Source organism: Cryptomeria japonica, chromosome 5, assembly GCF_030272615.1.
Source record: "Cryptomeria japonica chromosome 5, Sugi_1.0, whole genome shotgun sequence".
NCBI classification, from domain to species: Eukaryota; Viridiplantae; Streptophyta; class Pinopsida; order Cupressales; family Cupressaceae; genus Cryptomeria; species Cryptomeria japonica.
Genome location: NC_081409.1, coordinates 609,421,959 through 609,449,291, shown reverse-complemented (window position 1 = coordinate 609,449,291; position 27,333 = coordinate 609,421,959). Strand labels below are relative to the sequence as shown.

At 37.9% G+C, this 27,333-nt stretch overlaps 1 protein-coding gene across 6 annotated transcripts in view; it reads left to right on the top strand.

Moving 5' to 3' along the window:
• LOC131065140 (protein HAPLESS 2) overlaps nt 1-27,333 on the top strand; it is a 296,194-nt gene that overhangs the window by 124,702 nt on the left and 144,159 nt on the right. For 5 of the 6 annotated variants that reach the window (XR_009111380.2, XR_009111379.2, XM_057999569.2 and 2 more), the window contains exons 9-11: nt 3,782-3,973; nt 6,126-6,206; nt 6,325-6,425. Coding sequence is in view for 4 of the 6 variants with exons in the window: in XM_057999569.2 (XP_057855552.2) it covers nt 3,782-3,973; nt 6,126-6,206; nt 6,325-6,425 (374 nt within the window). In the remaining 2 variants the exon portion in view is untranslated. The remainder of the gene's footprint in view (nt 1-3,781; nt 3,974-6,125; nt 6,207-6,324; nt 6,426-27,333) is intronic. The other variant, XM_057999571.2, reaches the window with a different exon arrangement.

The following is a 27,333-nucleotide window of genomic DNA, read 5'->3' as shown; positions in this document are numbered from 1 at the left end:
CTGTTTCTTTTCAATAGTTCGATGTACAGGCCTAGAGCAGACTCAGTTTCTTTTATTATTTTCTCCTTCCTCGATTGATGTCCTGAATGAATGAAGGGCTGGTCTTCTTATATCTGCGTGCTTGAATGAGGGTTGCATTGGATAAGACATGTCTCATGTCTTTGGTAATCACACCATTCGTAGTTCTATTCGTACCTCATGGAAGATAACTAATTCATGATTAGTTAATATTCCTTCTCCAACCATTGCTAACTAACTGTCTGTTTATGAATGTATGTCTTATGTGAACCGGGTATTAAGCTTCTTCAATCGCCGCATTAACAACCATAATTGTTGCTTCCATAGATTACACTCCCTATATTGTTGATTCACTGCACATAATGAATTGCTACAATGTTTCCATCGCATCTTTTTGTTGAGACATGGACCAGCTAGGACTCGAACCTAGGACCTTCCATACGCTGCTGGAGTGCTCTACCACTGAGCTACTGGCCCCTCTTGGACCAGTCCATCGTCAGTCCAGGTGTGGCTTATTTCCAACACCAACACCCCCCCTTAAGCCACACCTCTCGTGTGCTTGGGGTTCCTAGCCTGGACCTGACTTTGATACCATGTTGAGACATGGACCAGCTAGGACTCGAACCTAGGACCTTCCATATGCTGCTGGAGTGCTCTACCACTGAGCTACTGGCCCCTCTTGGACCAGTCCATCGTCGGTCCGGGTGTGGCTTATTTCCAACACAACACTTTTCATGATGATCTCTTATAACATTAATTACTAGTTTTTTTTCTTAGAGACATGTTAATCACCCGTAATACTTTTTGAATGCTGCCTTAGAGATATGATAATCTCTTAATACTTGATTGCTGAATTGTCATTATTGCTGAGATCGCTGCATATGGATGTGTTTTCTGCATCTTAATCTGTTTTAAATATGATCAGCCTGTCTTAGTCTTTGGCTGGCTACTGTGACTTCTTCTGATTATGTAATTAAGTATGACTGTCATACATATTGCAGTCTATGTTAATACTACTATTAAATCCTGCATGAGAAAATTATTCGGCTTCATATATTAAGCATACATATTAAGCACATCCCCCATGCATACCACTGAGAACAAAGATGTTACTGCCTGTAACTTAATAACAGATTTGATCTGATCTGATCGATCCTTCCCTCCCTGGATGCTTTAATTCTTTTTCTTTATATCTCTCAATGTAAGGGAGAGGTCACACCTCTTTATCATGTATGCCTTTGGCAAGTGACACACCCTTTCACCATTAGCACCCTTTGAAAGGGTGCAACTTTTCATTATTTCTGCCCTTTGAAAGGGACACAACCTTTCACAATCAGATCTATACTTCTTATTTAAATCAGATCTGCTCTTCTCCTTTCCAATTTATCCCCCTCAAATGAGGTTCTTTTCTCCCTTTTATATCACATGTTTGAGGGAGTCACAACTTTTCATTTTATGTCTTTTGACCATTCATTAACTTAATTAAAGTTTAATTATATTCTTTTATATTTTAATTTAATTTTTATATTTTATTCATTTATATTCTAATTTTATTATCATTATTTATTATTAAATTTATTTCAAAGTGGGGACATTACATGCTGCCAAGACAATAGCTATTTCATATCTAGCTTTGCATGTAGTAGATCAATGTCCCAACCACTATATGTGTTAATGCATGATAGCTTCGGTAAGATAAATGATTGAATGAGAGATAAATGAAGTCTCTCATTCAATCATTTATCCTATCGATAATTATGATGAATAACTTCAAGCTATTAATCCTTCATCTGATAAACCATTCTTCATTTGTATATGATCAATCTAATTAGTTCGATCAAATGCTTAACTGTCGATTATCATTCTATAGCATAGAATCCCGATTTAATATCGGTTACATTATTTAATAATAAACAAATGATTATCGGGTCAACCAAACACCGATTAGTATTGATGTTAATATAAGTTTGCACCGATTGATATCGGGTGATACACCGATTAATATCGAGTGGCAAAATAAACATACACCGATTGTTATCGGGTGTTAAGACAAGCATACACCGATTGTTATCGGGTGTTAATGTAAGCATACACCGATTGGTATTGGTTGTTAAATGAACACCGTGTATTATTATTGTGATTAGCAAAGGGGCACGATCAAGTAATGTCTTGATCGGCCATGTCTAAAAGACATGACCGGTCAAGGCATTGCTTGATCGTACCCAGCTTGCTATATATATCAAATGGCATTTGTGAGAAAGGACATCGAAATTAATAAATGCTCCTCTCACCTGTCATACAAAAGAAGATAGTCAGATTTATATTTTAAATCAGTAATACATTGAACAAGATATTATATACTAGAATATAACTTGCATATTGAATGTAAGTTGAACATCATTTACAATATGCTCTCACCTTGCGAACAATGGGATCTCGATGATTAGAAAGTGTAAATTTTTTATTTTGATTACAATAACATTGTTTACACTGAATTTGTTTGTGGGTGGAGTGGTGAGTAGAGAATGTAGACAAGGATTTTGGTGGAGAAGGTGGTTTCATCTTTGGTCATGTTTTGTTGGGTCAGTCCATTCAATCTTGCTGAGGCATTTCATTATTGAGGTTGCATGGCTTTTCTTCTATGTTTTCTTTTGGTTGATCATTGATTCTAGATCGATTTTTTTTTACCACCCTTGGTTCCATGTCATTTCTCTAATTAGTTGGCGACCTGAATGTATAACTATTTCTTGGTTGGGATAGTATCTATCTCTTTTTATTCTATGAGGATCAACCTTTGTTGGTGAATGGAGGTAGGAAACAAAAGTCTATTTAGTAGAGTGAAGAAAATATTCTAGACCCCTAGACTTTGACTAGGGGTTTGTAATGAGAGCAAAGCTATGAAAGCCTTAGGAGACAAGTTGCGAAAACTATTGTTGTTCCCTATAGCATAATGCATTTTTGTAATGCAAGTTATAATGATACTTTAGAGTATAAAGTCTAGACAATTAAATAAAATTATTGTAGCTTTCAGTTATTTCTTCCATTGTGCATATATGTGTGTGAGATTGTGTGGGCTGCTAGATTGGCTAGTCTTCTCTAGGCTCCCCAGTATAGATTGCATCATTTTCCTACAAAAAGGTGACGGTTTCTACCTAAAACTGAATGCATTATCAAAAAATTCCTTCATGATTGAGAAAATTTAGAATAGGTTGTGGATATTGAAGGACAAATCTCTAACTTGCATGTCTATGGGAGCCTACCTAGAGGTCCATGCACCCTATAGAAATGGATAAAAAATTAATTGGGATCCTTCTAATTTTGTTGATATATTCGTGGTGTCCAAAGATTACTCCATGCCTCTATTTATCTTTGAATCCTTTCGTTTTTGTTGATATGCTCATGGTGTCCAAAGATTATTATCATATTGTTGTATTAAGCTTTAAACTATGAAATAGCCTTTCAAGGTGGATCCTACATAATTAGTAGGAGTTTGGGTCTTCATCATGGTAATCACTTCTTCCTTTTTCTTAAAAACAAAACCATGGACTGTTTAATTGAATTAAACAACGCTTCTTTGCCTTTTTGTATTAAATGAAATTATATTGTTTATGTGAGGTAATCTTTATTATTTCATTTATATTTTTGAGTTTTTGTAATAAGAGAGATTAGTGTGGTGGATATCTTTCTTCTTGCAAATCGGTGTATAGCTTTGAAATAGTCATGTACCTCATCTAATTATTTTTCTTCCTTTTATATTTAACAGAATCTTGGTAAACCAAAAAAACTTGGAAATGATTTCATGAAGTGGATGTTGATAGAAAGGACACGCTATACACTGGATGGAACTGAATGTGACAAAATTGGAGTAGATTTTGTAGGGTTTTCCAATCAGCCATCATTTTGCTCAGCTCCTCTTGGTACTTGTATACAACAACAATTGATTAATTATCTACAGGTTTTTACCATTACTTTTGCAAGATACAATATTTTAATATGCATAAGAAAATATTTTTACATTTTATGCATCTTTAATTCAGTATCTTACTTTTTGTAAATAAAAAGAATAGGTTTATGAAATATAAAAGAATCCATATGCCTCTCACAATTAGAGTATGCAAATTTGAAGTATTTTTTAACAAGTGGTATAAATGAGGTATGTGCGTTTAATGATCTCCCTCAATATTTGTACAAATAGCAAGCAATAGCATAAAAGGATAATAAACAATAGATTTCAGTGTATTGAATCCACACCAGACAATAACTTAAAGTAGTACAATTTGTAGGAGAGGTACAACCAACAGACCACATAGTACACCCCCCTCACAGCTCTTTCAAACACTTCCCAAAGGCTGAATAACTCACAATCAACATCAATAACGCTTTGCTAACTAAACTCATCTAAAAAATCAAATACCTCCATCTTAAACAACAATTGAAAATAAATCTATACATGCAGCTATAGTTGTGACTTTTGTATAAAACCACCCAAACCAGCTAAGGGGGTTTCATCCCCAAAACCACTATTTTCAAGAGGTTTTTTGTCCTCAAAAAAATTCGAGACGAACATAGGTTCTCCTTGAAATAGAGGCAGATATCATAACATAGCTAACCTCAACGATGAACTTTGAACCTCCTTTTATAACATTTTGGATGGAAAGTAATAATAATAAAATTATAATTTCCTTTTTTCCTCCACAAAATCTTTTTTTCAATCAAATAATGCATTATGTGCAAAAGTTTCCCTTGTGTCTATTTTCGAACCTCTTCTACATCAGACGCAAATGGTGGTAGGGACGACTGAGAACCTAGCCGTGGGATGCTGATTCCATATTAGCCATTATACTGTGTTCACCTTGTCAATGTATGCTTAATCCGCTTGGTGCAGTGGGAGTCTACAACACAGAATTCGTGCATGTTAACTCTCTAATTTGCTACCAAGAGTTCGTATGTGAACATTACTGTTTAATATGGATATTGCCTAGAATTCTATTGGGTATTTTGATATTTAAGGAAATATGAAGGCCAATATATATTGTACATGAATTTTTGTCTATCAGTGCAGTTGTGGAATCGTGCTTGCTAAATATTGGTGTGGGTCTTTCAGAATTGTGTAAATTGTTCTAAAAATAGGAATGTGGTAGGTCTTATTTTGTTAATTCTTAGTTCCAATATTTTATATTGTGTTATGTAAAATTCATCATCAACAATTAAATCAAACCCTCAGACATCGGAAATTCAGAAATCAGACCTTATATGCAAAGTGAATGACAAAATGCCAAACAGCCAAAACTGTAAAATTCAGGTTAGAATTTGTAAGGGTCATAACAGTGGTATCAGAGCTAGTGATCTTGCCAGCCTGTTGGGGTTTCAGGCGAGAGACTAATCACTTACAAATTTGCAAACTAAATCACATTTCCAAAACATATGCGAACTGTTTGACGAAATTCCAATTGACTGTAAGGGAAAAGTGGAGTTTCTTTAGTGCAAATCAGGGATAAGACACTGCAGTGAGTGGATTCTATGAAGCAGGGATAAGACACTGCAGTGATTTTAATTTTGAGGTTCTTTTGAAGCAAGTGTTGTAGGTGGAGGGGTAATTTAAATCTGTCATTCCTACAATTTCTTTGAGGATGTGCTTGTTAGTGCTAAGTAGAACATTTTGTTGAAATTGTCTCCTCATGTCTGTTACATCAGTCACCACCCTTTGCAATAAGGAATCCACCAAACGTTAAAGCATGGGTCTGACATAGTCTTTTATGATCTCTCTAGTAACAATCATGTCATACTCAAGCTTAACCACTTGCTCCCAAGCTTGTTTTAGTTCAGCAGGCTCACAACATTTGATCATGAAATCAATTTTCAATGGAAATTGTTGATAAAACAACTCAAGAGGATCTCAAGAGATGGATTCAAAGTACCATTGATTCTTGTGACAAAGTAGTTGAATTGTGCGACAAAATCTCTCATGATCTTATTTTTTTCATTTTTTGTGCTTAATAGCTGCGTAAATATTGATTATTCTTTCTTTCGGTGTAGTGCGAAATATAAATGTGAAGTCTTGTCCTGGTTCTTCTATAATTAATGGAAATAATTTTTTTTTGTTACAGTTTGATACAGCACGTGTTGATAGAAATCAAATTCCTGAGTATTTGGTGGGTAGAAGGTTTTCAAGGATTAATCAGCATCCGGTCATACTCTCTACTCCTAATTTTCATTTTTTTAAACATTATTTTTCTCATTTTTTAAACATTATTTTTCTCTTATGTATATAATTTATAATATTTTCTTGGTGAATATGTTTTGTAGGGAGCTGGGCCAAATTCTTTTTCTATTGGCATTCTAGAACCACTAAATTCAAGAATTATATTGGAAATAAAAGCAGATGATATCAGATTCACTGTGAACAAGTAAGAAATCCAATTGGAGACTTTGTGTTAAAATAATTTTTGTATAATACTATATTGCCATTTCTTTTGTACCTTTTAGAAATGATCTTACAAGGAATGTATCCATAGAAGCCTGTTTATCTCAATCATTTAAAGTAAAAATTGTTATAGGAAGACCCCTGATAAAAGAGAATCTACTAGCAGGGTTTCTAATTCCTTGGTAGATTTGTTACATCCCCTTTTGTTCTCCTTTTCTTTCGACTTCCTACTCCCCAACCCTGTTCACTTCGCCCCCCCACCCCCCCCCGCCTCCAAAAAAATACCTAACCCATCTTTTATAAATTTATAATCAAAGGAGAATCCATTTTCAGTAAGGATGGCAGGAATTATAATGGATAATGTAGGTAGTCCAAAGGCATTTTTGAAATTATCAAGCCCAACAATAAAGTTGTGGAAGTTGATGTCCCTATTGAAGTTTAGAAATTATAACTGACCAATGATTTATAAATTTAGGTACATACACTTTAAAAAAACATTTTGTTGAGTTTAGGATTATGGTGGATCGGCTACAATAATCTTGTTGTTAGAAGTGCCAAGGCCCTTAAATTCCTTTCTTACTATTCCTACCCTTTACTCTTTGATTGTCTTGTCCCATTAGGTATCCTTGGGATGTTTCTAAATCCTAACCATGGACAGTTGTGGCTAATAATTCTAGCCGTAAATGGTTGTGTGGCATTTCAGTTGCTTTTTCCACCCAGTTAATTCCAAGCTTCCCACCATGTCATATAGTGTTGGCGTAACAAGATATACATTTAAGGTTCAATGCCCTTACACTAAGCTGATTTCCAGATGCCAACAAAAATTTTCTTTGCTTGCATTTGCATTTAGCACAAATTCCTTTATGGACTCTTAAAGGGAGCTAGGGTAAATGAATTTTACCAAAGAAATATTGTTTGTAGAGGCATGGTCCGAAGATCCAAAATAGAACAAATACCAACAATATATACTAGATCTTAAGCAACCTCTAGCATCATCTATATCAGAAATTCTCTATCTGATGCATTCATGGATAGGGACCAAATTAATGAAAACTTTATTCTATCAGACAAGTTTGTCATGCCCCCTGCATCAAACTCATATCTATCTTCCTTCACCGTAATAACTTGAATATAGAATAGAGGAACATCGAGTGCAAACAATTGATTAAGTGGATTAGTTACCATGTGTTAAGCTGAAGCATGAAGCAACAAGTACGATCATGTGAGAAATGATTTGTTAAGACAAACAAATTATGGAAGGGCAGAGATTAAGGTATAAGGAAGAGATGCCACCTTTCTAAGGAAAGTCCACCTCAAATGACACAACCATTCCACAATAGGAGAGGGGTATTGTTGTGGCCTATTTCACACATCGCCCCATTGCGAATGGGGATCCCCTTTTGGTTTGCTTTTTAGGGTTTTTGTCTTAGCATTGCAATTTCATAAGTCTTTGTTTTCGAGAGTTTAGAGTTAGGGTTTTTCAAGAGTCATCCGAGCTAAATGGAGAAATCATGCCCTGATCAGTGTGTAGACATCACCAAAGCACTCAAAAGGCACAAAGGATGAAGATTGCAATTACTTTGAGTCAATTCTGACACCTTCCTATTTTTAAGGAATTCTGTTTTTTTTTTTTTTCTTTTTTGTTGCTTTTTTAATATTTGGCACTTTGGGACCAATCCAAGAAGCATCTTTTTTGACTTGGTTTTTTCTTTTTTTCTGCTTTTTTGAAAGTAGGTTTAGGGTTTGGTCTGTTAGGTCGTGGCATCAGTGCCCATGTCTTCAAAATAAAAAAACTATTTCTCTATGTAAAAAGCAAGGAAAAAGCAAGGACCTAGGGTTTTGTTCCAGAAGATCCAAACATGGCAGATCAAAACTTGAATACGGCAGTGGAAGTGAGTTTGGAAGGTAGCACTCAGGCAAGATATGTCAAATTTGCTTTGAAGTCCACCTTGGGAGGGATGTCCAATGGGCTGCAAACTTCGACTAGCTCAAAGGAAGGCCGTCCAAACATCCATGAAGCCCGCCCTATGTAGAGATGGCCAATCAAACTTGAAGTTCGCTCAAGGAGAAAGTAAGAATGATCAAAGATGGCAAAATAACTTCCAACTCCGACTTGTAGTTAGAAAGGATGGCACATGAACCTTGAACTCTGCCCTAGCACTTGGCTTATCAGCCTCAAAGTACGCCATGTCCAAGAAGAAGATTGTCCAATGAAGGTTGAGATCCGCCACATGAAAGAAAGCATGTCCAAAGCACAGCCTAAGTCTGCCCTATGAAGGATAGTTCAAGATCAAAGTCCGCCAAGGTAGGGAAGGGTTGAACATAATCCAAGTCCGCCCAACCAAAGAGGAAATTGGCAGATAGAAGTTGAAGTCTGCCCTCCTAAAGAAGTTCCAAGCAACCTTGAACTCTGCCTTACCAATGAAAACTCAAGTCCACCATGCCTAAGTATAGGTAAAGTCTACCCAAGTGAAAGTTGGATGTGTCCAACATGATGTAAGGACAACACCTATGAGAATTTGGATGTGGACAAGATCAAAATGAGAATTTCCGCACCTTGTCTGTTCTAAGGACAATACTTATTTGAAGTTCGCTGACCGACCTCTTGAAAAGGGTGCATTCTTATCAACTTGTTTGGGGGGTCAAGACAAGGGGTTCGCTCTACGCCCTCTCTAAGGACAAGCCCTATAATAAATGAATTCGCTCCATGACCGGGCCTTGGATAAAACATATCACATACTTCGCTCGGTGTCCTTCCGAAGGACAAGACCTAAATGACATATTTCACTCTCCGACCTGTTGTGACGTTTTCACACATCGCCCCATTGCAAATGGGGACCCATGTTTTTTTGCTCGTTTTGTTCGTTTTCGCTTTGCTTTTTCTAGGGTTTTGTTAGTTTGTTAGTTGTCTGGATTTAGGGTCAAGCCTTAGGGTTCTAATTACCGTCTTTTCGGACCAAAATCCAGTCGTTTTTGAGGGCTTTTGAGTTTCCTTTTCTAGAATGCAAATTTTGAATGAAATGAATTCGCCAGAATGGTCTAATTTTCAATTGGAATGTTGATGCAGAGCTTAAATTTGTCTAAGTGTTGAAGATGAAATGTGATTTTTTGTCCAATTGAATATTTTTGACCAAATTTTGACTTTTTTGAATTTTGATCCTAGGCATTTCAAATGATTTGTTTTCGCCTTGTGAAGTGATAAAATGTGTAAAATCATGATATTTTGGCCTGTAGGAGCAAAATCGCTCCTGTCCCTCAGTGAAGGACGGGAGCTCGTTTTCAAATATTTTACTATTCCTGCAGGGTCAAGATGAATTACGAATTGGAAGTGATGGAGAAAGGCGAGATCTTTCCATTGAATATAAATTGAAGATTTTCATGAGCACAGAAATGCCTCCAAGGGAAAAATCGCTCCTGTCCCTCAGTGGAGGACTGGAGCTACAAATCCAATTTTGCTTTGTCCTTGCAGGATTTTAAACGTCTTGACGATGTGAAAAGGTCCAGAGAGGTGCATTTTATCAAATGAATATAACTTGAAGCGTCGCCCAGGGGATCACATAGGATAGCAAGTCCGGCCTGAGTGAGGTCCTGATCCTGAAATTTGGCTAAGTCTGGAATGCCCTGATCCTGAATTTGACTAAGTCTGGAAACTGAAAAAACCTCCAAAAACTAGATTTTGCAATATAACTCCTGGAGGTCTGAAACCACTCTCAAACATCCTGAAAGTATATATGGAATATAACTTAAAGTATAAGAAAGAAGAAACATTGAAGGAAATGTCACTTATACTTAAATGTTATATTCCAATAAAATTGTCCTGATTGAGAGTGCGAAAAGTCAAATTTCGCTCGTGTCCTTCTCCAAGGGTCCAGAGCGAAAAGCGCTCCTGTCCCTCTCCAAGGGACCAAGGCGAATCGCTCGTGTCCCTCACCAAGGGACCAGAGCGAAAATGATTAGTTGAGCCATTCCTGACCTTGTTCGGACGAATTGAGACATCAAAGGCATGGTGAAGGACGAAATGAACATGATAGAGCATCCAGACTTGATCAAAACAATAAAATGCTTAAGTTCGCTCCTGTCCCTCAGGAAGGGACCAGAGCGATTTTTGTTATAGATGATTTTCTCGCCAAGTTACGACCGATTCCAAGGCATGGATGAATGGAAGGACGCATTATGAACCCGTTGAATGTAAATCTGGAAGCTAGCAAAGTGAAGTGAAGCATACAAAGCCAAGATCGCTCCTGTCCCTCTCCAAGGGACCAGGGCGATATGATGATTATATTGCCGTCCCTCCAAGATCAGGACACTCCAAGGCGAAGAACAAGGTACCAAGGACGTTTCGAAGCATCTCCATCAAGCACAAAGTTACAAGGATCGCCACATTGAGGGATTTGCTCTAAAATATCCTAATTCGCTCCTGTCCCTCAGGAAGGGACCAGAGCGAAATTTCCATAAAGACCAAGATTTTGAAAGTTTAACAAGTATCAAGCCACCAAGAGGAATCAAGGGACGTCATTTCACGCATTGAAGGTAATGGCAAGTTGAAGAACGCAAGGACAAGCTTAAAAACTTGAAGTTCGCTCCTGTCCCTCAGGAAGGGACCAGAGCGATATTGATTATATTGGCCAAGTCTCTCAAAATTTACGTCAAGCCAAGGTTTTGCAAGATGGTAAAAGGTCTAAGGCATCTTTTGAAGGTGATATACCAAAGTGTTGAACGTTAAAATGCTACCAATTTGCACAAAGAGCCTATATCGCTCCTGTCCTTTGGACAAGGACCAAAGCGATTTTTACTAAAACACTCATGTTCCGTCAAAACCAAGACAAGGCAAAGATAGGCATGGTCAAGGACGTCCTTTGGAAGACAATGAATGAAGAACAAAGATCAAAAGTTTGCAAATTTGAGCCAGGACACTAGGATCGCTCCTGTCCCTCAGGAAGGGACCAGGGCGATATTACATCCAAAAGCACTCATTCACACATGCAAGTCAATCTAACTCAAAGGACCCAGCTAAAATGGCGATTTGGACGTAAGGATGAAGACCTTGGACGTAAAAATTGCAAGAATCATGACCAAATTGATGGATCGCTCCTGTCCCTCAGTCAGGGACCAGGGCGATGAGGTACGTATCTTCTCACTTTTTCATTTTGGCGCTTAAAACACATTTTTTAAATTTATTTAAATGCTAGAAAAAAATCGATATTTAATTAAAAGCATTTAAATAGCGCATGGTATGTATTTATTAATTATTTTTTGCCTTTGTAAAAAATCGAAATTTATTAATTAAAAATAAAGGCATTTAATAATTAATTATTAATTTAATAAAAATCAAAAGGGAGCGCTTGGGTTTATTTTGTCAAGGTCGGCCTTTATTATTTATTTAAAAATCGTTTTAATTGCTATATTTTGCAAAAAGTCGGCCTAAGGTCAATATGAAGGTGAGCGCCTATAAAGGAAGGTGTTTATTTCATTTTCACATCATTATTTATCATCTCTCATATGCAACTTGGAGAAGGCAAAAGAGGAGCGAATTTCATACAAAGGAAGGGCGAAATTATCATTCAAGAAGAGGAGCGAATTCAATCAAAGGTGGTGCGAAACTACTATCCAAAGGAGAGGCGAACTTGAAGTTTCCATTTGAGCGAAGTTGCCTAGGACGTCAAAGACATATCAAAGATGGCGAAATTGCTAACTTGAAGAGGAAATCACATCCAAGACTTGAAGGGTGGCGAAGTTGATAAGAGGAACGTTCTTTTGAAGATCACATCAAGACTATCGAATTTCAAATTTTGCCTAGGCGAATTCCTTTATTTTGCATTTTAGAGTTAAGCTCTCAAAGAGGTATGACGATATGGATTTATTGTTTTGATTTTGAACGTTGATCGTCATTTCCTTAATTTTGGATTTTGAAATTTTGTTTTGCCTTAGCTCAGTTGTTTTTAGGAAATGATTAATAAAGGACTTATCATTAAGTTTCCTAAAATTTGCTCTCTAATTTATGTTATGTATTGCAAAATCATGTTACTAATTTTGAAATGTTGTGTAGGCGTCAAATGGAGGTCTCTTCAAGGAAAATCAAGCCGGATCAAGGACGGTCTTCGCTAGGACGGTCTTCGCCAGGACGATCAAGCCAAGACAAGGGCGACCTCTTCCAATCCAGCGTTCCAAGGCGAGGTACATCATCCTGCACATCAAGGACAAAAGGAGTTAGAACAAGAGTTAATTAAAGATAGCCTCTCAACGACATCAAATTGAATATCTAGCAAGCTTCAAGTGTCAGATGAGGTGGCATCCCAGTCATCACTCCTCCAGTCAGTGAAGTCCACCTCAGCATGTCCAGATTCAATGTACTTAACTCATGGAAGGTGGCACAAACTTCGATGTACCTACCCTGGCTATCCATTGGTCGATTTTTCTAGAAGGGACATGTGTCCAAGCAATACAATTTTATCATTGGTCAAGCATTAAATGTTATGTAATGGTTGTAACAAACCCTAATTAGGGTTTTCATTGTAAAATCTTGGCCATTGATCTTGAATTGATCTAAGCCATCAAATTGTATTGTGGGCACTATATAAGCCCAGGCATTTCATTTTGTAAAGGCTAATAATTTTAGATAGAATTAGAGAGAGTTGTAAATAATTGATAGAATAGCAATTAGAGTAGAATAGGAGGACAAGGCAAGAAATTGTTGCCATTGATTGTAAACAAACTCCATTTTCATTGAAGTAATGGTGAAATATGTCGTTTTTCTTGCAATTTGCATGGTTTCTTGTTGAGTCTTCAATCTTAGATGGTAGATGATTAGATGAATGGAGGAAATGTGATTGATTGATGGTGGAATTCGTACATCCATACTACTAGCAGTTTGTTGATTGCAGACTTGCCTTGCGTAGTCAACTGGAATCATTCAGCCTAAGCTCAGTTTCAATTTGTTGCCTCTTCATTGATATGCATCAACTTGGATGGTATCTATGCCTGCGGTGATAATTTGAACATCATAAAGCTCCCCTTAGAAGATTGCACTAGTCTTGTGTAGATGTTCCATTGATGTCAAAACAAGATCTAGTTAGAGTTTCATCAAAAGGTCAAGTCATTGCTCCTACATTCTTAGTATTAGGATTAGATCCTCTTTTCGCCCTTATCCTTTTTTCCTTTTTTTTAATCTAAGTTAGTAAGAGCCTGTGTCCAGCAAAGCAGATCGGAAGTTCAATGTAAGTCCCCTTGTGATTCCAGCAAATCACATCATACCACTGGAGCTTGTCCACACGTAGAGACCCTACATCAAAGAACCTTGGAGTCTACCTAACTGATCCTTTATGCGAATCTTCAGCAGTTAGAGACTATTTTCTCAAGAGAGGATAAGATACCCTTAGGTATTTTATTCTGTGTTAGGCTGTGTACAAAATACACGTCAACACGACCTTAATGAGGACAAGACCTGAATAACATATTTCGCTCAATCTCCTTTGCAAGAAACACTTTTTGTTAAATTGCTTCATTATTTGAGCGATCAAGGTCTAAACAGGGAGTTCGCTCTATGACCGTCCTAAGGACAAGCCCTAAAATGAATATCGCTTTGTGTCCTCTCTGAGGACAAGATCTATAGTATGGGTTTCTCTCTCAGACCTTGCTAAGGACAAATTCAAATCGTTCAAAAACTGAGGCAAGGCAAGACAAATTCGCTTCATGACCTTGAAGAGGACAAGACCTATAATCAAATTCGCTCTTGGTGACAGTCCTAAGGATAGGTTCAAAATATAAACATTTTCGCTCTACGTCCTTTCTAAGGACAAGACTTATAACTTGAAAATTCGCTCCTTGACCTTAAGGGGGATAGGTCTTAAAACTTAGTTCGCTCCAAGATCTCTCTAAGAACAAAACTTGTAGATGAATCCGATTCATGTTGATGCAAGATTTAATGAAGAAGGTCGCTTACCCTCCCTAAGGAGAATTTCACTCTATGACTGCTCTAAGGACAAAACTTGTAACAAACTTCGCTCCTTGACCAAGGTAAGGACAAGAATCAAAATTGCTCTAAGACCAAAGTAAGGACATAAATCAAGATCTCTCTAAGACCAAGGTAAGGACAAGGCACAAATAAGGTTTTCGCTCTCTGTTCCTAAGTGAGGACAAGGCTTGATCCAAGACACATACTCAAGCTCGCTCTATGATCAGCAAGAAAATATCAAACAGATCGGAGATTGCTCCATGATTATTATGAGGATTTTGCTCTAAGACTGACCTAAGGACAAGACCTATAACAAGCTTTGCTCACCAACCCTCCTCCTAAGGACAAGGCTTCAAAGTGCAGCTCGCTCACTGTCCCTTCAAAGGACAGGGACAAGATAGGTTAATTTCGCTCTTGACCCTTTGCAAGGTATGGGACCTAGGAGGACACTATGCTTTCAACCAAGGTTTGATTTAGCAACTTCAAGCGTGACCGAATAGTACACAAAAACCCTAGGAATGATCTAAATAACCCCTAATCACTCAATTGACTTGATCTCCACTCCACCTTGAGGAGATCCACCTGACTTGATGACATTTGAGAAACTCAATCCCTTTAAAGCAAAGGCTAAGACACCAAAAGGACCAACAACAAGACTAAAGAGCTAGCCCTAGAAAGCACAAAGTGGGGGTCCCCATTTGCAATGGGGCGATGTGTGAATATCTCACAACACTTCCTATCATCACCACATTGAGCAAGTGAATAATGTTGAGTATCAAGAGATATTGCTCAAACACTTTGTATTGATCTACCAAGTACAAGCGAACTGAGGTGTCATCCTAGTCACCACTCACCAAATCGAGGAGTTCCACATCAATGTGTTCAGATGCAATGTACTTGACTCATCCTATGGAGGCACAAACTTTGAGCTACCTACCCTCATATTTCATTGGTTCACATTCAATATGGAACCTAAATGTAAATTTCTCATTGGCCAAAGGGAGTTGTTTTAACAATCCCGAATTAGGGTTTCCATTATGTAATCTCGGCCATTGATTGTGAATCAATCTGAGCCACTCATTGTAAAGAGCTATCTATAAAAGGCTCAAATCTCTCATTTGTAAAGATTAATAGTGAATAGTAGGTTAATAGTTTAGAAATAGTTAATAGGTCAACAATAGTGAATAGTTGATATATGCTAAATAGCAAGCAGTTAGAATAGAGTAGGAGAAGGAGAAAATGTTACTAAGGCTTGTAAATGGATATACTCTTTTCATTGAAGATATGGTGAAATGTGTTATTTCAACAATCTACATGGTTTATACTTCTCATATGCTTTCATGTTGATGAGTTGAATGATAGAGCGTTGTGCATGATTCATGGTGAAACTCCTAATCCATACCACTAACAGTTTGTTGATTGCAAATTCGCCTTGTGTGGTCAACTGGAATACTTGAATGTGATTAACCCTTGCTGGTTCAACTCTTCAACCTGCTGTAATTTGTAGATCTTCTTTGTTATTTTTTAATTATTAAGATGGTCTTTCAGAAATAGATAGAAGTTGCAGAAGAGGGTTTCTTTAATTTGCAACACATATTGAATAATACATGAATTTAATCAACTGAAACAATGAATTGGAGAATTTAGAAGCATACCCGTAGGTCCTTAGCCAATTTATTGAAAAGAAAGAATAAATCAGCAACTTACAAAGTTCTGATTTTTATTCTGGAACAATTTAGATCTGCTCTTATTTAAATACTAAGACACCCAAACAGTGAAAGATGGTGCCAATAAATGAGCAAGTTGTGTGTTTGGGAAAAGAAGCCTCCAAACCACAGAAGAATCAACAACAAAACAGTAAATAGGAAAACCCTACAACAAATCTGCCTTGTAAGAAGCCAAATCTGCCCCAATTCAATTCAGTTTGACTTCTGAATGAAGCCAACCAAGCTGCAACAATTCGATTGATCTTTCACAATCTCAAAGCTATTGAATTTTGTAGAATGCACGCTCTCCAAAACATGTCCAACCCCTAGCCGCCATAGCCAAGTGCTCAGAAGAAAATGTCAAATGCTCAATATCAAGAATGAGGTTTAATTTCCATCTTGGCTGCCTAAATACCCAAAAGGTGCGATTTTTGGCAATTAGGGATTAAAAAATAATAACTTGCTTTTAGGGTTCCCAACTAAACCCTAAAAGCAACGCCTAGCTTAGGAGATAATAAATTTTCACTTAAATAAATTTAAGTGATGCACTTCATGATTTTATATTAATATTTCATTAAAATATTAATTACCTGTGGAACCACTTAAAAATTCATATCTCTCTCATTAATGCTCTGAAACTGAATCTGTCAGAAGCTAGGGCCGCAGTTCACCATGCCAATGAAAATAGGACCATGTCTATTTTTAGCAATTTTTCCCTAAAAAATAGGAAATCCTCATAAAGTGTCAGAAACTGATGAAACAAAGACCAGAACTGAACTCAACACTGAACTAGAACAAATAGACATACCACTCCTCAAGATACTGCATTACTGACCCCTTTATCCATACTTTGTTAGCCTACAAGGTTCCAAAAATAGGCTAACTCCTCAATCCCAAGTCCCTGACTAGGATGGGGACATTACATTGAATGAGCTTAAGGTCAATTGCTATTCAATCATTGATATGCATTCAATTAATGGTGTCTATGCTTGATAATGATTTGAAAATCATCTAATTTCTTTAGAAGATCACACCAAGCTTTGTGGAGTTGTTGCTTTGCATGTCAAAGCAAGGCTTAGTGGAGTCTCACTAATGATTATCCATTGTCTCTTACATTCTTAGGAGTAGTTTATTCTTCCTAAATCCATTTCTTTTGCTCTTTTATTTTCCAAGCAAGTAGTTAGAATCTAAGTTCCAACAATGTCCAAACGTTCAACATTCAAGCATTCAATGTAAGTCCCCTTGGATTACCAACAATCACATCAACTATTGAGCTTATCCACAAGTCGAGACCCGACAATAGAAACCTTGGATCTCCGAATTGATCACATAGTTTAGCATTTGGGAAGATTTTGCTCAAGAGAGGATAATATACTATTTGGTATTCTATTCTGTGTTTGATTGTGCCTAAAAAAACACATCAACATAACCCTTCCTATCTTTTGATTGATGGGGAAAATTTACAGCCCACTCACAAGTCTAAAAGTTGGACTCTTAGCTTTCAATAAGCCCCATGATTGAGGAAAATGCTATCAAATTTGTAGTGCTTCATTTGAGGGGAACAACCCATGAAATGTGCCACCATGGCCTCATTACCTAGTGACATCAACAGATAATCATTTATGACGAATTTACATAGAAGCTCATCAAAAGATTCGATCAAAGGCATCCACAATGGTATTTCAAAGAACTAACTCAACTAAAGTAACAAGGAACAGTGGAAGAGCTCACCACTGAATTCCAAAAGTTGGCTATCATGCTACCAAAAACCTCTCAAGATAGACTCACCTACCTATTTGTGGAGGGATTGAAGGAATCAATTAGAAGCATAGTAAGTGCCTTGGATTCAACAAACCTGGAAGAAGCAATTCAAAAGGCAACGAAATTTGAAACTAACCCATCAAAAGATAAGTCCAAAAGCTTTACCTCCAACTCACATTCTAAGTATCCTCGTAAAGATGAGAACCATAGGTGGGAATGCCGAGGTCGTACATGCCTCCATTGTAATGAGGATTGGGAACTTAGACATGTATGCCAAGATAGAAATGCCCTCAAGCGACGAGATGAACTTAAAAGGAAGAATTTGTGCTTCAAATGTAAAGAACCATGGGAACGTGGACACATGTGGAAAGGAAGGTCGAGCCCATAAAATGGAAGCAAGCATTGATGAGGAGAACAACAAAGAAAACCATAGCAAGAAGATGAGGTATGAAGAGGAAGAGTATGGAACTTTGGCCACGATCTCTCATGCCTCCAAACACTGTCCATTCAAAATTAGGAGTACCCTCAAAGGACATAGGGTTATCACCCTAGTGTATAGTGGGGCATCCCACAATTTCATTAATGAGAAATTAGTTACAAGAATGAAGTTGAAACTCAATAGTTTTAAGGGATCTACAACATCCAATACTACGGGAGCTATGGTGAGATGCACTAAAATAATTCCTCAACTAGAAATTACCTTGGGGAAGGACCCCATTGAAGAAGATTTCTATATAGTACCATTGCATGCCGATAAAATATTAGGCACCCCTTAGATATACAACCTAGAATGCTTCGTGTTTGATCTCCCAAACTTAAAAAATTGTTTCCAACATGAGGGACAAGAAGTCACTTTGGAGGAGTTACCCAACAAATCCCCGAAGGTAGTCTCTTGGAAAAGAATGGAAAGGATCCTTAGAGATGGGTAGGAAGAGTGGATTGCACAATGCATGATCCTTGACAATGTTGGTGTTGGAAATAAGCCACACCCGGACCGACGATGGACTGGTCCAAGAGGGGCTAGTAGCTTAGTGATAGAGCACTCCAGCAGCGTATGGAAGGTCCTAGGTTCGAGTCCTAGCTGGTCCATGTCTCAACATGGTATCAGAGCCAGGTCTAGGCTAGGAGCCCCAAGCACACGAGAGGTGTGGCTTAAGGAGGTGTGTTGGTGTTGGAAATAAGCCACACCTGGACCGATAATGGACTGGTCCAAGAGGGGCCAGTAGCTCAGTGGTAGAGCACTCCAACAGCATATGGAAGGTCCTAGATTCGAGTGCTAGCTGGTCCATGTTTCAATAGACAAAACCTCCACCCAGGGAAAAACAATTCACATTGACACTCAACCTATCTTGAGAAAATATAAGAAAGTATTTGATGATATTTACCAGGGTACTACCAAAAAGAGGATTCGAGCATACAATAGAACTGGAAGAGTGGGTAAATTTTTTATCACCATACCCTACTGACGCCCCTACAAATTCATGGAAGAGATTGAAAAAACCATTAAGGAACTACTAGAAATGGGATATATTCAACCTAGTTCTAGTCCCTTCGCATCATTAGTAGTTCTAGTCAAGGAAAAAGACGACACCATGAGGATGTGTATGGACTATAGGTCTCTAAACAAGAAAACAATAAAAAATTGTTACCCTATACCAATAATTGATAAGTTGATCAACGAACTCCATGGAGCTAGATACTTCTCCAAAATTGATTTGCAATCAGGGTATCATCAAATAAGGATGAGAAAAGAAGACATTCCAAAAACTGCTTTGCGGTGTCACTATGGGCACTTTTAGTTCGTGGTCCTACCATTTGGCCTAACAAATGCCCCAGCAGCGTTTCAATCATGCATGAATTCTATATTCCAGAAATAGCTAAAGAAATTTCTTCTCATATTTTTTGATGACATCCTCATCTACAACAGGACATGGGAAGAAAATTTTAATGTCCTCTTATATTATTGCAAGGGACTTCTTTCTATAAAAAATCAATTGCAAGAGACTTCTTTCCAATCAGAATTCTAAAACACATAGATTGATAATACTTGATAGTTGATACTACTCAATGCAAGAATGATAGATTATGATTCACAATTGTTATCACTTATAATATGATGATATAAGAACAAATATCACTGCTATATCTGATTCAATGATTAGATGTATGCAAAGATGATCTTGATCTATATATCTGATCTTGCACTTTTGCTATAGAATATGTTGAGCGCAATCTGAATTGTGCAATATTAAAGTATGGATAGAGTATCTCTGCTGTTACTGATATGGTTGATGATAATTGTGCAAGGATGATCTTTGTTCTGCAATGGTGGAGTTTACTCTGCTATTCCTGATATAACAATAGAGATTATGCTGCAAGTTATCTCTCAATTGCTGGTAGCCTTCCTTGATATATCAATGTGAATCTGTTGTATGTCTCTTCTCAATCACCTATGATGATGTAGATTTTCTGTTTCTGATTAAGACTTCTGAAAGTATGCTTGTAATGCCTCGCCAGGAACCCCAAAGGAAAACCCACAACAAGGGTGAAACAAATTTTTTTTTTTAAAAGAATAAACATACTAGGTGCATAAAACACAACATGCACGATAACACAGGCGGAAGACTTACACCAGAATTCTTTAAGGGTTACCAACGAAGAATTAAAACCGAAAGATAAAATTCCACAATTAAGGTTAATCTAATAATCCATCATTATCTCAATGATCACAAGAAGCCATATGCAATAATAGATTACACCATTGAAAGACTGAAAGGATACAATATAATTTCTCTTCAATAAGCATGTACACATAACATAAAGGAAATTGATAAATATCATCCCAATCTTAGGATTACATTGTTCTTCCAATACATGGCTTCTCAATATACATATAAAGATACAACTTAACCAATTACAAGGTTACAAAAGATCATGATACAATGAACACATAGGTCTCCAAATAACAATAATCTCCAAAATATGAGATAAGCATGAGCCACGATCCACAGAAACACTTGCGAAGCCAATTCTCGCATGAAGGTACGAACAAGAACATCCGATGGGAAGTGGCACTACCACCCGACCATGTAATTCCCAAAATGGAATCACCCCACCGTGCTAGGAGATAGCTGAGGACCCTCAAGCAAGCAAAAGCATGACATGGTCGACAAAACAATACGACACCATGACAACACAAAGAGACTCCACAATAATCCAGGTGACTCAACATCACGAATACACAAGTGACTCAATATCACAAAACACAAGTGAACCTAAAGAGAGAGTGTCATCACATAGCTTACGATGGTTACCATGGTCGGTCTCCATAGGTCCCGGCTCACTGTCCTGGTAACCTTTCCTGAACCTCCGGCTCCAACTAAGTCTCATGCGGACCCTACCAACCTTTCGTGAAGACAAGGCAGTCGGTTTGCCATTCCAGGCCTTCTCACTACATTATGAGCCTCAATACAAGCACTCACCTATGCGTGAGGTACAATATCTTTATTAATGTTTGAGACTACCCACCTAATCAATTAATTAGATTATCACTTATTATCTTACTTTCGAAGGGTCATCCTGCCAACCTCTTTGGGTGCAACCCCCATTCGAAAGCCACTCTCTCAAAGGACACTAAACAAGCATGGTCACTCCACAAGGACCCTATGGCAAAGCAGACAACCATAACACCACTATTCAAAAACAAGTGGTCAAAACAATGACATACCAACTCTTGGTTAACCAGAAGGCAAAGACAGTACATGGTTAAGACAACAAAGTCATCATATATCACTTGGTCAAAGGTACCAAATATGCCACCACAGGATGATTGAACCACAGACCAGAAACAACACAATATAACTCTTGCAAGGAAAGCTAATTCCACTAAGTCTGCACTTAGACAATCTTTGAGAAAATCAGCATCAGAAGCATTTGCAACATCATTGATTGAAAATTAAATAGAACACTCTTTACGACATTCACATCTATCCAATTTCCAAATCAATATTCCATCAAGGATAAAATTCACATTAAATGCTCAAGCGAATAAAACATGAACTCCTAATAGGCATTTAATTCATTTCCAGAACATATCCAAATTAACCAATTTGATTCACTAATTCATGCCTTGATTTCCATTGATAAATTTATTAAATCACATAATAAAAATCATTGAAAATCACTATTTTATTTAACATAAAAACCACTTTAAAATATTTCATTTAATAAAAATTAAATTCATAGCACATAGGAATTTGTACTGCTAAGGGTACAAGGTCATGCAGGGGTCGAGGCCAACCCGCAGTAGTGCTGCTACCGAGGCCGTAGACACTACCTGCCAGTAGTACTGCTGCCGACTGGTAGCAGGCCTACCGACCGGTAGTAGACGCTACTGACCGGTAGCATTGCTACCAACCGGTAGTGTCCTACCGACCGGTAGTGCTGCTACCAATCGGTAGCAGCCCTATTGATGCTACTGATCGGTAACAGTCCTACCAACCCGCGTAGCAGTACTGCCGACCGGTAGTACTACTACTTGCGGGCAGCAGACACTACCGACCCACGTGGTGGGACTAGCCTGCCATAGGGTAAGGTAAAGTCCACGTTAATAAAAATAAATACATGCCTTCCAAAGCATTAAAATCAATACGCCCAAAATCGTTTAAACATGAAAACGATTCATTCTCTGGTCATTTCATGGGCACACACACACAATGCCAAGATCCAAATTCCAATGGATATTTACCAATACGGTAAATGGTGAAATACAATCACACAAGAACCCCAAATCTTGGGCAATAAGATAATAGGAAGCACACAACAAACTAAATCCAATTCATTCTATTCCAAATAGAAGAGGCAATCCAAGAAGTTGATTTCCAAGAACACAAACATACAACAAATAGAGAAATGATCCATTTCTTTCCTTTAAGCAATCATACGATATAAGCTTCACAAAATCAACAATAACAGGCATTTCTTCTTCCATTCCAATCATTCCACAAGATTCTACAAGAAGATTTGCATTTTCTTTCATACACAGGAAGCAACTAAAAAATCAAATTTAAATTTTCAAAACAAGAAGAGATTATCCAACCTTGAAGCAAACTAGAAGCAAAATGGTGGAAGAATCCAAGTCCTTGCAAACCAAATCAAATTCCAGCGCCTCTTCCAGAATGTTTTTCCAAATTTCTCTTCCCAATTTTCTGCCTCCTCTTCTTGTGAATTTCTAGGAATATATGGGAAAATAATCTCAACCTAAACTTTCTAGGTTGAAAGTTTTCTCCACCAATCAGATTAAATTATTTAAAAAGTAAATAGCAATCAGATATTCTTCTTTTCTAAAAACAATTCTTTTCCAACAATTAAAATGAAAAAGTCAAATGGAAAGGTAAAAAGAAAAGCTTTTTATTTTATTTTCTATTTTCCAAAATAGTTTCTTTCAACATAAGCATTTATCGTTTAAATGGCTAGGCAATTATTTATTTCCTTCCAGAATATATATTAATGCACTTTACACAATGAAATAAGCCATTTAACCATTTAATCTAGAAAATCATTAATTTAATTAAATCAATAATCTCAGAGCATAATAATTAACTAATTGCGCCAACATAAAATAGCATCATCCATTTAATTAAATAACTAGTCTGATGAACGAAAGCACGCAAAGCGAAGAATGATCAAATGATGACTCACAAATGACCAAACCAAGCACTATGACTCGCATACTAGCCAGACGAAAAAGACAACCGACTGACAACACTCACACGGGTGTAACTGCGGGTCAAGTTAGGGTCCAACAACTATCTCCTCCACTCCCATCGGACATATAAGGCACGCTCAGACATGTGAAACTAGGTGGAGTCGATACCCCGTACCTACCCGGTATTTGTACATGCAATGTCCTGCACCAAAGAACCACACGTGCATATAGACAAATATATATATATACAGACACGACACGCACATCGATGAAAGAGAATCATGACGTTCCCTGTCTCAACGGAGTAAGCGAAGGAAAATCATCTCCTCGCATCCCATACACATACAAACACGCAACACATAAATAACGCATCGCACATATAAGGTAAGAGTGTCAGTCCATGATAATGATCCATAAAATAACATTAATCATAAGCACTAAGATACTGCATAAAATCATACACCATAAATCCAGATAAAGCATGAAATAATATTGCATAAAATCTGAATCAATATACAATAATGTTCCGTTGAAGTCAATCAAAAACATACAAAATGAGTTTGATCAAGGAGGGGTACTACAATGCTTATAACGATATAGTAATTGCTATGTCTGATTTGGCTCTATTGATGTGCAATATACTTTGTATTGGTCTAACAAGACCTTCAATCTATATATGAATGCTTGTTTGATATGCATTGTGTTGTCATTGATGTCAACCGGTATAGAAAGACAACTGGTATGGGAATATAGTTGATGAGTAGTTATTGATGTCAACTAGTCTAGCAGGTTACTGGTATAGGCTATCACTAGTAAGGAGATGATGTTAACTGGTAAGTGATGTGTTGACAGTGTAGGGTTGCTAACCGGTGAGCATGTGTTGACATGGAGAAGATAAGTCAACAAAATGAGTGGTTGCCAACCAGCAAGCTTATGACCAGTGTACCGGCAGGGTGAGCAAGATGCTTGGATGTTGATTGTGATGAAGAGGCGGAATGTTATCAAGAATCACATCAACACCGGAGGAGAAGTATGCACAGGTCATCGCTATGCTGTGTGGATGTCCAACAACAGGACTCCCACCAGATGAAGAGAAGACTGACAGTGAATGTGCCCTAACCGGATCACATGTGCCTGCTTGAAGATATGCTGCTTAAACAGGGAAGTCACATTGGTGTAATTCAGGATGTAGATGACAAGGACCCACTACCATTGGTAAGTGGAGCTTATCTCCTATTATAAAAAGTGTGCATCATAGTTCTCTGAGATAAGACAAAAGGATAAAGGCAGGTGATTGAAGGCTCACACCGGATGAACAGGTGAAACACTAAGTTGCCTTATGTGCATGAGATCAGGGATGTGTACTGGATCAGCATGTGAAGACATGATGTGCTACCGCGACAGTTGAAGTGTGATGGGTTTGTCACCTTGACAAACCGGTTGAGATGATGTTCGGTTTGATGATGAAGAAGGCAAAGTTGAGCAACTGCAGATAGAAAGTACAATCGGTATGTAGATGCCTTAGATGGAAACAGTTGAAGGTTGATGACATAGGTGTCATCAAGGATGCCTACCGGTAAGCAGGAGAACCGGTAAGAGAGCAAAAAGGGTAAGTGATGTGCTCCTTCCTATTGAAGATGAGCATATGGTGGATTGATATGTTTGGAAACCGACAAAGGTGCTCCACCGGAAGAGAAGCCAAGTGCAAGGTGATGGCAGACCGGTTAGGGTATAACCGACAGGGTTAGTGAACCGGTAGATGAACCCGGTGATGGAGTTGGTCGGTGATCTTGTCCAGACTGACATAGATGACCCAGCAAAGGTGGATGCCGACAAAGTGGCGACGTGGAGATGAAGTGGCAAGCATGCATGCATAGGTTGGCATGTTGAGTTGGTAAAGTATCTAGCGGCGAGGTAGATGGTGATAGGTCGACATTTATGTTGATTGCGTGATTCATGGGATGCGTAGCAGAGGTTTGCGGCTTGAGATCAGACGGACAACAGAGATCCAGCACAGACTGTTTGACCAGATCGAGGCAGGTGAAGGAAACCGCGAAACCATTCTTGGTGATCGACCAAGAGATCCACCGACAGGTTAAATGTAGGTTGCTAAATATAGAAGGCATGATCTGGAAGGCACGACAATGGCAGGATTGATTGGTGTGTTGTTGTTCATCAATCAAGGCGATCAGATTGGATGAGATTTGATTGGATTTGGTTTGCTTTGAGGTCGATGAGGAAACCCTAACCACTTGAAGTTTGAATTGGTTTTTGGTAGGAAAACCAGTTTATAAATATGCAAGCCAAAATCATGAAGGTTGCTGCTGAATGAGAGTGTGCTGCTGCATGTGAGAGGAGAAATCAGTCAAGTGCGAAAAAGACAATCTGAGAAGAGACTGAGTGTGAGAAAGAGAGAATCGGGTTGAAGGGTTCAACCGGCATCAGCGAGGCTAGCAATAGTCAGCCATTGAGTCTGACAGAGGAGTAAACCGGTGGTGACCATACTGGTAGAGAAGAGTTGTAGAAGACTGCATAGAAGGCAAGCGAAGAACCGGCAGAGTGTAGTACCAGTAGACCGCAAAACCGGTAGAGAGTAGAACCAACAAAGAGCAGAACCGACAGAGAGAGAACCGGCAAAGAAGAAGAAGAGACTGAACCGGTGAAGGTGCAACAGAGAGTAAGTTGCATCAGGAGACAAAGGTGCAACTGAGAGGTAAGCAAAGAACCGACATAGAGTTGGAGTGAAGAGAACCGGTAGAGGGATTTGCAGAAGTGTTACAAAATTCATTTGTAACAAGACTATTACTTTTGTAACTGAATATGTTCATTGAAGATCACTGAGCTGGAGCTCGGTGCCCTAAACATTGTAATCAGAGTTTCATTGTGAGGTTGGATTGGAGCAGTAGACTCCAACAAGATTTCTCACCGAGGTTTTTCCCATCTTGGGTTTTCCTCGTATATACTGGTGTTATGTGATGTGCCCTTGTGTATGCTTGCATTGTATTGTCTTGGTTTATCTTATCAGCAGGCCTACTAAGTATTATGATGTTAACCAGTACACATACTTAGGAGTTTAAGGGAAAAGAAATTGGAAACCACTGATTCACTCCCCTCTCAGTGGCACATTGTGTCTAACAACGTGCTTAAGTAGTCTTTCTATATGATCTTCAAATATGGATTCTTGCCTGATATAACTTATGAATTATAGCAATTCCAAATGGTGTTGTGTCTGTATTGTATCATTGGTAAATGTGCACCCAAAGCCAAGGGCTTCTTGCTTAAGATAACAAAATCCACAAACGATGAATAAGAAATAAAAAGATGTCCGATGATGTTTGGGAGAATGGGATCAATCTTCATTATGTATCTTGCAAACTTGAAAGGTTACATTCTTTGGATGTGAAGAAATGTCTCCCTTGCTTAATCACCTCTTTTCATAAAAAAGGATTAATGCCTTAGTCATATCTTTCCATTATTATGTGCTAAGTGATGAATCGCTGCTATCATAATTACTGTTTGTAATTACCCTCTTAAATCGTATCACTCCTAGATTTATACCGATTGGTTTATGTTGCAAATCGCATCTCTCCCAATTAATGGTTATTTGTTATCTCTTTGACTAATCGCTGTTCATTACTTGTTATTAACTCATCCATCCCTGATTGGCCCTCCTTATACAATGATAATATGTTTTCTCCTAGATACTAAATAGGAAAATCATCTTATTGATAAGACTTGATGCTTATTGCCTTTTATGGAAGGAATA